This window comes from Dromiciops gliroides, chromosome 3 (assembly GCF_019393635.1).
Source record: "Dromiciops gliroides isolate mDroGli1 chromosome 3, mDroGli1.pri, whole genome shotgun sequence".
Taxonomy (NCBI): domain Eukaryota; kingdom Metazoa; phylum Chordata; class Mammalia; order Microbiotheria; family Microbiotheriidae; genus Dromiciops; species Dromiciops gliroides.
The window spans coordinates 563,602,910-563,616,129 of NC_057863.1; the positions used below are offsets into that span (position 1 = coordinate 563,602,910).

The 13,220-nt window shown below is 37.3% G+C and overlaps 1 protein-coding gene across 1 annotated transcript in view; it reads right to left on the reverse strand.

Annotated features, from left to right (window-relative positions):
- CTSC (cathepsin C) overlaps positions 1-13,220 on the reverse strand; it is a 48,034-nt gene that overhangs the window by 15,766 nt on the left and 19,048 nt on the right. The window contains exon 4 of the mRNA XM_043995489.1: positions 2,074-2,226. Within this exon, the coding sequence (XP_043851424.1) occupies positions 2,074-2,226 (153 nt within the window). The remainder of the gene's footprint in view (positions 1-2,073; positions 2,227-13,220) is intronic.

Consider the following 13,220-nt stretch of genomic DNA (forward strand, 5'->3'; position numbering starts at 1 on the left):
TGAATGAATGAATAGATAAATAAATAAATAAGTGAGTGAGTGAGTAAGTAAATAAATAAATGAAAAACCCTATGGTTAATTCTAAGCTTTGATTAGACTATCAGGGGAGAGGAATATCAGAGAAGTCACAACTAACTTCTCTGTATGATGATAAGAACTATTAGAAAGGGGTAAAAAAAAACCCAAACAAAAAACCAAAGTTATAGTATAATAGAAACTGCTGGTTTTTGAAGCAGAAGATTTGGGATTAAATTCCATCTTTTCCACTTACTCTGTTCCTCTGGAATCAGAAGACTTGAGTCTATCTCTGATCTGCATCAAATTACCCTGTCCTTACTTCATTTGTAAAATGAGAGGGTTGGATTGCTGAAATATTGTTTTTTTTAAATGCACAGAATGGGGGAGGGGGGGGTGCAGTTAGGTGGTGTAGTGGACAAAGAGCCAGCCCTGGATTCAGGAGAACCTGAGTTCAAATCTGGCCTCAGACACTTGACACTTACTAGCTGTGTGACCCTGGGCAAGTCACTTAACCCTCATTGCCCCAGAAAAAAAAAAAAAGAATTGTGTAAGCATGATTACAAATATGTGGACAGTAAGTATGGTTATACTGAGCTCTGAATTACCATCTTACCCTTGGGGGAGGGGGGAATGTAGAGAAATTAATGGGCAAAAGCATGTTGGTGAAGGACAAGAAGGATTCTGATAAGCAGAAATTTGCAGGGGCAGAATTGGGGAGGGACTGAAGGATGAAGAAAAGGCATTTTGGGAAAAAGGCATTTTTAAAGAACGGCAAATAATCCAACTTGTTATATGATAGCAGGGTTTGTTTAGGTGATTAGATTGTGAGGGCAAGGATTCTTTTTTTCCACCTCTCTTTTTGTATCACTGGCACTTAGTACAGTACCTGGCACATAGTATGTGCTTTAAAAATGTTAATTGGGGGCAGCTAGGTAGCACAGTGGATAAAGCACGGGTACTGGATTCAGGAGGATCTGAGTTCAAATCTGGCCTCAGATACTTGATATTTATTAGCTGTGTGACCCTGGGCAAGTCACTTAATCCTCATTGCTCTGCAAAACAAACAAAAAAACACCACCACCAACAAAATGTTAAATGATTACTTATCAAGGTGAGCAGAAGGAAATCTGTTTGGAGCCACATTATATAGAAGGCCTTAACTACCAGGCTGAGGAGTTGGCATATTATCATTAGTATTATTTTTAAAAAATAAGAAGACTGTCTAACAGTTATATAGTGCTTTATAGTTTGCAAAGCACTTTATAAATATTGTCTTGTTTAATCTTCATAAGAAGTTTGGGAAGTAGGTATTGTTATTATCTTTATTTTTGGGGTGAAGAAACTGAGACAGACAGTGGTTAAGTAACTTGTCCAGGGTCAGTCAGCTAGTAAGTTTCTGAGACTGAATTTGAATTCAGGTCTTCCTCACTACAGGCCCAAGAGACCTCTCTCTCTACTGTTCCATGAAGCCAATTTTACTTTCTTAGGTAATAGGGAAAGCACTGAAGGTTTTTTTTTTAATTATAGGATATTGATCTGGTGTCTCTGTATATGATACAAGGAGATGAGAATTAGGAAGATCATATGTGACTGTTTAGTTGTCTAGGTAAGAAGGAATAAAGGTCTCAACTAAGGTAGCGGTAATGTTGTGGAGAAGACAAGACAGATTCATCAATTAATCAAACAATTCATCAAGAAACATTTATTAAGACACTACTAAGTGCTAAAATACAGAAGTTGGAAAATGCAAAGACAAAAATGAAACAGCCTCTGTCCTACGAAGCTTATAGTCTATGGAGAGTGGGGGTGGGGAAAGGGGACAAAATGACATCTATAAGACTTGACGAAATATATGTAAGAAGTGAGAGATACTCCAAAAGATTAATAAGTAAGACTTGAGTAATGTTTGGGTGGGGAATAGGACAGCATGGGATTTTCAAGACAACAAAATGACAGCTGGTGCCATTAATAGAAACAAGGAAGTCAGGAAAAGGAGCAAAAAAGATATCCAAGGGTTTTGAGCTCTTCAAAGGGATTGAATTGAGAGGGTATTACCTGGGAAATGGATAACTGCGGCCACCACTTCTCTTCATCATTTGCTCCAGACTTAATTTTTCATATTCCTCATACACAGTAGCAGTCCAGGAGTTCTGAGCAGTGTTGATGGCATTCACAAAGTCATAATTGTTTCTGTAATGTTCCTGTAACCTGCAAATGAATAAGACCTTTAGGTTTATAATCCTTACTACTTTCAAAACCAAAGCCAGGGGCAGCTAGGTGGTGCAGTGGAGAGAACACCGGCCCTGAAGTCAGGAGGACCTGAGTTCAAATCTGACCTCAGACACTTGATACTTACTATCTGTGTGACCCTGGGCAAGTCACTTAACCCCAATTGCCTCACCAAAAACAAAAACAAAAAACAAAGCCCCCAAATCTTCCATAACAAATTTCTTAGCATATTGCTTGGACCTTTTCCTCGCACTCAAAGTTGGTCGGTGGCACAGAGTTAGAGAGGTTATGTTAGAGAGGTCAGGAAAATAAATTCAAATCCTGCCTCAATTACCAAGGCAAATCACATCATCTTGATCAGCCAAGTTTTCCTAATCTGTAAAATGAGGGAAATGGACTCAGTGGCCTTCCAAAGGCACTTCCAACCCGTGGTCTGTGATTCAATTTTGGATTCCCCTTCCTGAGATCAAAGTTATTGCTCTCCTTCCCCTCCCTTCCACTATTAGACTGGAACCTCTTTAAGAGTAGGAGCTGTGTTTTATCTACCTTTGAATTCTGTTTTTTTTTTTTTTTTAAGTGAGGCAATTGGGGTTAAGTGACTTGCCCAGGGTCACACAGCTAGTAAATGTTAAGTGTCTGAGGCCAGATTTGAACTCAGGTACTCCTAACTTCAGGGCCGGTGCTCTATCCACTGCGCCACCTAGCTGCCCCTTACCTTTGAATTCTGAATGTCCAGCACACAGCCTTATCTAGGGTAGGTGCTGAATAAATGTTTGTTGAATTAAAATGCTGTGCCCACCAGAGCACATGGTACTGGAAACCTGTGGGATAAATGATGCCAAGGATGATAATGATGATGATAAATATTGGAATAGGACTTTAAAGTTTGCAAAGCATTTTACAGATATTATTTCATTTGTTCCTCACAACCACCCTGAGGGTGGGTAATGTTATTATCCCCAATATGCTGAGGCAGCCAGGTTAAGCAACTTGCCCAGGAGCATAGAGCAGATAAGTATTTGAATTTGAACTGCTTTTCAAGTGCAAGAGAATTCTGCTTGATAAAATCCCAACAAAAAAGACTGTCCATTTATAAAGCAGATTAAATGAAGAAGAGGATGGACATTAGTATAGAATTACTCAAACCAAAGAAGGAGTTCCCCCTGAGGGAGCAGCTAGGTGGTGCAGTGGAGAAAGTACTGGCCCTGGATTCAGGAGGACTTGGGTTCAATACCACCTCAGACACTTTACACTTACTAGCTGTGTGACCCTGGGCAAGTCACTTAACCCTCATTGCCCCATGGGGGGAGGGGGGGAAAAGATACCACTGGGTATTAAAAATAGAATTTAATTTTCCCAGATTCAATTCACACAGCTTTTCATGATATGCATATTTCATGCTATGTGGCCTGTCTGCATTTTTACACACCTAAATGGTGTTTTTTAATTTTTTTTCTATATTTTGACATTAAGTACATGCCACCAAAGGCCCAGGTGTCATGAACTTATCTTTTGCATTGTGTATCTTAAAACACACTGAACTTGGAGTCAGAAGGTCTGAGTTTGTTTCTCATTTCCCTAAATTATTCCCTGACTAAGAGCAATTGCCATATGCATAAAGCATTGTTCTAGGTTCTTGAGATACAAAGATAAAATCAAAAGTATTCCCTGTCCTAGGAAAAATACATTCTACTACCTAAATAAAGACTCTGAAGAGTTACCACATACATAGAGACAACACTAAAACCACTTCCTTTACAGAGACTCAGTTTTTTTTTTTTTTCCATCTAACACACAGGAGTATAATTAGACTTAATGGGACAATTAGGTAGCACAGAGGTTACAGTGCCAGGCCTGGAGTCATCTTCCTGAGTTCAAATCTGGCACCAAACTTACTAGCTGTGTAACCATGGGCAAGTTACTTAACATGGTTTGCCTCAGTTTCCACGTCGGTAAAATAAGATGAAGAAAGGAAAGGCAAACCACTCTATCTTTGCCAAGAAAACAAATTGGGTCACAAAAAAGTCAGACATGACTGAACAACAACAAATTCAACTTACACTACCTGCCTCATGGGGTTGTCAGGAAGAATGCATTTTGTAAATTGCAAAAAACCCTACATAAATGTGAACAATTTCTTTTTCTCCCTGGCCCCTAACTCTTAATACCCACAAATACCCAGAAATTAGATGAGTTAATCATACAGTAGAGTTACTAGGCTTGGAAAAAGAAGATCTGGCTCACCCCCTTATTACCTGTGGGACTCTGGGCAAGTTAATTACACTTTCTGGGGCTAGGTTTCCTCTTTAGTAAAAATAGAATATTTTTCCATTTATGGCATTACAAAAGATCACCCTCTGGGTTTACAGGGCTTTGTAGATATGTATTTTCTTTTTTCTTTTTCATTCTGGGTTCACTTTAAGCAATGCAACCTGTAGCTGAATGATGGGTGTTATGTAAATAAACTTTAACCTTTGCAAATATTAAAGTGCCAGGAAATGAGAATGATTATCACAATTACCAAAACTACTGTTTTCATAAAGGGTTTTTTTTTTTTAGGATGGGGAAGTGAGAAGAGCTCAGCAAAATTTTAACTCAGTATCAATTCCATGACACAAGTGCCTCTTGAGAGAATCTTATATAAATAACTCTATAAACTATTTTAAACAATCTCCCTTACCACACCCAGAACATGAACTTCTGTTAAAGAGTACAGAATATGAGGCAAATGACTTAATAAACTACTAAGTGCATCTTAACCAATACTTTGCTTCATTATCAGGAAAGGAAACAACATAGCTTTAAATAAGCACTTTGCTAAAGGACAATACTAGCAAGCATAATTTGTTTTTTACTGAAAATATGTAATAGCCATTAGACTTCTGAGTCAGAGAGACCATTCCAGAAACCAGAAATCCAGGTTATATTTTTAGGGGAGAGAGAAATTATTATTTTAAGCTCTTTTATTTATTTATTTAGAATTTTCCTATGTATAAACAAATTTTCACATAGATTTTTAAAACTTTGTGTTCCAAATTCTCTTCCTCCCTCTCTCCCCACCCTCTTTAAGAACTCAAGCAATTCAATATAAGTTATACATGTGCAGTCATGCGAAACATTTCTACATTAGTCAGGTTGTGAAAGAAAACAGACAAAAAAAAAACTTTAGAAAGAGGAAATAAAAAAATTATACTTCAATCGGTATTAAAATATCATTAGTTCTTTCTCTGTAGATGGATAGCATTTTTCATAAATCCTTCTGATAGCAACATGCTCATCATTTCTTATAGCACAATAGTGTTCCATCTTAATCTCATCCCACAATTTATTCAAACTTTCCCCAATTGATGGGTATCTCCCTAATTTTGAATTCAACTTTTTTTTTTTAATCTCTCTTTGGATACCAAGCTAGTAGTGGTATTACACTAGGTCAAAGAGTATGCATAGTTTTATAGCCCTTTGGCCATAGTTCCAAATTGCTCTGCAGAATGTTTGAATAAGTTTACAACTTTACCAAGAGTGTATTAATACCATTGCCCAGCAAAAAAAAAAAAAAAAGAGTGTATTAATGTCGCATTTCCCCCATATCCCCCACAACATTCATCATTTTCCTCTATTGTCTTATTATCCAAACCAATAGGTATGAAGTAGTACCCAGAATTGTTTTGACCTGAATCTTTCCAATCAATAGTGAGAGCATTATTTTTTTCAGATGTCTTTTGATTATCTATCAATTGGGCAATGGCTCTCATTTTTAATAAATTTGACTCAGTTCTCTATGTGTTTGAGAACTGAGACTTATTAGACAAACTTGCTTCATTTTTTCTTTTTCTTTTTTTGGTAAGGCAATTGGGGTTAAGTGACTTGCCCAAGGTCACACAGCCAGTAAGTGTTAAGTGTCTGAGGTCGGATTTGAACTCAGGTACTCCTGACTCCAGGGCTGGTGCTCTATCCACTGCACCACCTAGCAGCCCCCATTTTTTTTTTAACAGTTACTATTGCTAACTGTATTACCCTCCATCCTATTCCCTCCCCTAGATATTTACTCTATTTTCTATCTTCTTTCACTCTATCCCTTCTCAAAAGTGTTTTGCTTCTGGTTACCCCCTCCCCCAATCTGCCCTCCCTTCCTTCACCCCTGCTCCCTTATTCCCTTTCCCTTCCACTTTCCCACAGGGCAAGATTATATTATTACTATATTATTACAAGATTATATATTACTATACCCAATTGAGTGTGTATGTTATTACCCTTTGAGCCAATTCTGATGAGAGTAAGGCTCACTCACTCCCCCACACCTCTCCCATCTTCCTTTTCACTCCATAAGGTTTTTCTTGCTTATTTTATGTGGCATACTCTGCCCCATTCCACCTCTCCCTTTCCCCTTCTCCCAGTGCATTCCTCTCCCCGCCTTAATTTTATTTTTTTAAAGATATCAACATGGGGCAGTTAGATGGCACAGTGGACAAAGCACCAGCACTGGACCCAGGAGAACTCGAGCCCAAATCTCACCTCAGACACCTGACACTCATCAGCTATGAAACCCTGGGCAAGCCACACAACACTGACTATCCCACAAAAAAATAAATAAATGCTTTAAAGATATCATGCCCTCTGTCTAAGTATACTCTATTCAGCTGCCCTAATGAGAAAGTTCTTATGAGTTACAGGTATCATCTTCCCATGTAGGAATGTAAACAGTTTAACCTTTTAATATACCTCATGCTTTCTTTTTCCTGTTTATCTTTTTATGCTTCTCTAGGGTCTTGTATTTGAAAGTCAAATTTTCTACTCAGCTTAGGTCTTTTCATCACAAATGCCTGAAAGTCCTCTCTTTCATTGAAGTCCCATTTTTTCCCCTGAAGAATTATATTCAAGTTTGCTGGGTAGGTGATTCTTGGTTAGAATCCCAGTTCCTTTGCCCTCCAGAATATCATATTCCAAGTCCTCCAATCCTTTAATGTAGAAGCTGCTAGGTCTTGTGTTATACTGACTGTGGCTCCACAACACTTGAATTGTTTCTTTTTGACTGCTTGCAATAATTTCTCCTTGACCCGGGAGTTCTGAAATCTAGCTAAAATATTCCTGGAAATTTTCATTTTACTATTATATTAATAGCCAATTGTTGAAATTGGCATCCAGGCTTTTCTCCTCCATTTCTTCATTAAGGCTCAGTTCCCCCTGGAAGTTCAGCCTCTGCAAGACAGGACTGATTGAAATTACCTTTACCCCTCAGGGAACATGCTATCTGATCTTGGGATGGACTCCACCCATCCAAGAGACCATACTTTTATTTAAGAGTATAAACAAAACCCAGTCTAGGCAAGTTCTTAGCCAGAGGAAAAGAATGCCTGTCCTTATGTCCTTCTTTAGTATAGGGTGGCCCAACAACTCATGAAGGAGAAAAACAACAAGAGTAGTCTGCATGGAGACAGATTTCTCTGCCCATATTGCCCCTCCCCCTGCCAGTATTTTTTCCCCAATTACATGTAAAGATAGTTTTCAACATTCATTATTCTAAGATTTTGAATTCCAAATTTTTCTCCCTCCCTCCCTTGCCTCCCCCCACTCCAAGACATCAAGTAATCTGATATAGGTTACATATTATAATCATATAAACTTATTCCTACATTAGTCATACTGTGAAAGAAAAATCAGAACAAAAGAGAAAAAGCACAAGAGAAAAAACCAAAAACCAACAAATAAAATGAAAATAGTATGCCTCAATGTTCATTCAGACTCCCGCTCTTTCTTTGGATGTGGAGGGCATTGTCCATCATGAGTTCTCTGGAACTATTTTGGATCATTGTTTTGCTGAGAAGAGTTAAGTTTATCAAAGATAATCATTGCACAATGTTGCTGTTACTGTATATAATCTTCTCTGGGTTTTCTCACTTCATTCATCATTAATTCATGGAAGTCTTTCTAGGTTTTTTTTTTTTGTTTTCCCAATCTGCCTGCTCATCATTTTTTATAGCACAATAGTATTCCATTACATTCATATATCACAACTTGTTCAGCCATTTCCCAATTGAGGGGCATCAATTTAATTTCCAATTCTTTGATACCACTATAAATATTTTTGTACATGTGGGTCCTTTCACCCCTTTTTAATGATCTCTTGAGGATATAGACCTCATAGTGTTATTACTGGGTCAAAGGGTATGCACAGTTTTATATCCCTTTGAACATGGTTCCAAATTGCTCTCCAGAATGGTTGGATCAGTTCACAATTCTGTTAACAATACATCAGTGCTCAAATTTTCCCACATCTCTGATATTTATCATTTTCCTCTTTTGTCATATTATCCAATCTAATAGGTGTGAGGTGCTACCTCAGAGTTGATTCAATTTGCATTTCTCTAATCAACAGTGATTGAGAACATTTTTTCATATGACTATAAATAGCTTTAATTTCTTCATTTGAAAACTGGCTGTTCATATCCTTTGACCAATTCTCAATTGGTTAATGACTTCTATTCTTATAAATTTGATTCACTTCTCTATTTATTTGAGAAATGAGGTATTTATCAGAAATACTTCCTGTGAAAATTGTTTCTCAGCTTTCTGCTTTCCTTTTAATCTTAGTCTCATTGGATTTGCTTGTGCAAAACTTTTTAATTTAATGCAATCAAAATGATCCATTTTGCATTTTAGGATTAGACACTGAATAAGTAAATTAATTGAGGTAGAATTGTCATTTTTATTATATTAGCTCGGTCTACCTATGAGCAATTGATATTTTCCCAATTGTTTATATTTGATTTTATTTGTATGAAAAGTGCTTTGTAACTGTTTTCATATAATTCCTGGGTTTGCCTTGGCAAGTAGACTTCCAAATATTTTATATTGTCTACAGCTATTTTAAAAACTCTGCCCAGATTTCTGGCTGTGGCTGTCTCACAATCAAGCCATGTTTTCAGTAGAAGGAACTAAAGACTTCTAGCCCACACACCTCCTCATTAAATATCCACCAATCAGGGTTGATTTTCAGTTGTCAAGAGAATTCCCTTTTAAGAATTATTTAAAGCTTTCAGGATCTCCAAGTCTTTTTTTCTTTGGTTGAAGAGAAAGCACTGACAATCAATTTATTGATTGTTGGCTAGCCAAATTAATAAATTGGTTATTAATTACCCAGAAACTCTGTCTCTCAGGTTTTTCCATTTGTCACAGTGGAGTAGTGGGGTGGACACGGGGGAATGTAGAATGGTGGATGTTTCTTGAGAGGAATGTGTGAAAGGACTTGATGCAAAATCAGCTTTCATAAATAAAAGATTTAAGCTAGTAAATAAGCTTGTTTCAAAAAACTTAGCTGGCTGTTTCTCAGTCACAATATATTTTTCCCATCAAAATGATTTAATAAGTAGCAATAAATGTTCCAGGTGAATCCATATAGCCTATTTTACTTACAGTATGGCTGGAATACTGTACATTTGCAAGGAAAAATAATAGATATTTCTTATAGCACAGTGAAATCCTATTATGCAGAATATGACTATAGAGAAGAATGGGAAGACATAAACTAATTCAAAGTGAAGTAAGCAGAACCCAGAAAAAAATATAAAGCAACTACAACAACATCAATGGAAACAATGACCAGAAGATAATAAAAGACTTATATTGTAAAATTACAAAGAATAGACATGGATCCAAAGAAGAGATATGAGAAGTCACTTCCCCATAATCCTTTGCAGGTCTATAGGTGTGGAACACTTCATGTACTGTCAGTGGTTTTTTTTTTTATTATTATTATTTTAATCAATTATTCAGTTTTACTGAATTTCCCGCCCCCCCCCCTTCTTCCTCTTTCTCTTCAAAGAAATTCTTTGTTATATGAGATAACTTTCTGGAAGGAGGAGGGGGGAAGACAAAGGACAATTTCAAAGCAAAAATTAATAAATAAATTTGTTTTAAAAAAGAATTGACATAATCATTTAAATTCATAGCATCTCAGACCTGAAAGGGGCTTTGAGATGACCCTTTCCTGTATTCAACTCCTCCACTTCAACAGAAGTAACTGAGGCTCAAGAGAATTGTCTGAGGTCACATAGCTGGTAAATGGCAAGACTAAGACTAGAAGCCAGCTGTCTTAACTCCCAGGCCACTATTATTTTTATTAAACTATACTAATTACACCTTATAGAAATATAACATGATTGAATAATTAAACAAGATCCAGCAAGAGTTTTATTTCATCTAAATATGAATGCTTGAAGAAAAAGCATATTTTCTGAGGGGAGAATAAATAATGGAAACAGATGGCAAATTTTATAGTGATCTAAAGTCTTAGAAGAAACTTCTAGGTAGGTGAGAAAGACAGGAGAGGAAAGGAAAGGAAGGGAGGGGAGTTGAGAGGAGGGGAAGAAAGGATAGAAGGCAAAAGGGTAGGGGGGGTATGAGTCAGGCTACTGATCCTGACTGTGTTGTACTGATTATTTGTATGTGTCATATTTTTGCAAATTACATCTTTCATAACTCAGGGAATGTCTACACACAGTTTATGTAAGGTTAGGATAAAAGTATGTTCATCTAGAATCAAACAATCTCAGCAGTTAACTTTAGAGAATAATTGCTCCAATCCACAACTAAACTTATCTCTCCCAATAAGTAATCATCCATTTTCTACTTGAAGAGCTCTAGTGATGAGGGACTTACTAGATTCTGAGACATCTCATTCCAATTTTAAATAACTGTTAGGAACGTGTGGTTCCCTCCCCCCACAACCCCCCCCCCACTTAGGTTAACCTAAAGGTGCTGCTTTGAAAATTCTACTGAAGGCACCTGGGTGTCACAATGGAAAGAATGCTAGACTTGGAGTAAAAAAGCCCTGAGTTCAAAGCCTGCCTCAGTTACTAACTAGCTAGATGAGTCATCTCTTTTAGTTTCCTTAATAGCAAAAGGAAGACAATGATAGCACCTGCCTCATAGAGCTGTTGAGTCTCAAATGAGATTAAGCATATAAAGTGCTTTGTAAATCTTAAAGGGCTAGAGAAATGCTGATTGTTATTATTCCCAGTTCTGCCCTCTGGAATCAAACATTCACATACTTAAAGACTATCTCATCCCTCTTCAGCCTTCTCTTCTCCAGGCCAAATACCCTGATGTAGTTCAAGAGCTCCTTCTACAACATTCCCCTATTATCCTTTTTTTCCTTCCTTTAGGTTTATTCCAGTTTGTCAATGTCTTTTCTAAAAAGCTAGTATCCAAAAATGAATACAGTGCTTTTGCTGTGTCCTGACTGGGATGACAACAAGCTTGTAATCTCCCTCACTCTAAATTGGGTGTTTCTGTTATAGTGACCAAGATACATACCTCACACTAAGACTACAGTCTTCTAAGAATGGTATCCTATTGCAGATACTAAGACACTAGTGCTAAATAGTGAGGCCGTCCTGGGTATCCTTTCAAGAACAAAACTGAGAGGCAATGTGGTGGAGTGCTCTGTCCAAATCCTGCTCCTGACCTGTACAGGCTGTGTGAACCTGGACAAGTCACTCTCTTAGTCTGTTTACACATCTTAGAAAGTGAAATTCTTGAGGGCAGCAAATGTTTTAGCTTTTTCTGTATATCCTCCAAATGTTTATTGCTAGATGACCTGATCATTTATAAAATGTAGGTTTTGGATTAAATGGCCTTTAACTTCTTTTCCAGCTCTCAATGTATCATCCTGTGAGTTTAGGAACACTTGGACCAAGATTTCTCCTATGAGTCTGAGTGTGTTACAATGAAACCCTGTCCTAATTTTGGAGACTGGGCATTAAGTTTTTGTTTCATTGGAAGCACTACTACAGAATAACAAGCTACCATCTTAGAACCGGGGTTAAGAGTTACGCCAACATTCATGTTGGCACTGGAGAATTAACCCAAAAGGAAAATATGCTCACATTTTAGTTCCATAGAAGCCAAGAAAAGAACAGTAGAAAAGTGAGGGGATCAAATATTTAAAAGGATTCATTTTCTCACATTCAACTTAAGCAACGCTGAAAATTAACTTAATATATACAAAAGCCCAACAAGAGCATTATGAAGGAAAATGAGTTGATTGTTGGTTTTAATGTATAAAAGTAGCTCCACATTTCTTTCCATCTTCACAAGGGAAGGCCACTATTTACTTCCTTAATATGGTCTTGGTTAGGAGTTGGGATGGTTGGGAAGGAGCGTATGTGATACAGCATCAGTATGCTGCTGGATTTGGAGTCAAAGTTTCTGGGTTCAAATCTTAGCTCTTCTGCTTAACTATCTATGTGATCTTGGGCAAATCACTTAATATCTGTGGGCCTCCCTTGGCTTACTGTAAAATGATGGAGTTGGTTTAGATGACTTCTAAAGTCTCTTTAAGACCTGGAATCGTATAGCAGATAGACCACTGGATTTTGGACTCAGATGAAGCGAGTTCAAACCCCAGTTTGGTCTTTGTCAAATCACCTAACTCTCCAGGTTTCAGTTTTGTAATTTGTAAAATAAGGAGATTGGACGACTAGACCTCTAAAGCGTCTTCCAGCTCCAAGTCTATGCTTTAAAGGGCCAAAATGTTGGGCCTTGTAAAAGTCCTGAATTCCAGAGTAAACAAGGATTTGGATTTTATTTGGTAAGCAACTGAAAGTTTTTGATCAGATGAATAGTATGATCGAAGATATAGGAAACTACTCTGGAAGTGAAATGAAAGCTAGATATCACAGGAGGGAGCAACTAAAAGAAACAAAAATTATTAGGAGATGACTGAAATAGTCCAGGTGTGAAATAAATGCAGCCTAAAATGGAGGAGGAACAATGGAAACAGAAAGGAATGGACAGAAGTAAGATTTTACATATGTATAATCAATGTGACTTGGAGACGTATTAGATATGTTGGGGGTAAAGACAAGGAAGAGTCCACTATGACTCTGAGATATTTAGTCTGTATGATTAGAAGTGCAGGATACCTAGAGAATGAGGTCCAGTATGCAGTTTTAAATGCAGGTTTGGAGTGGATG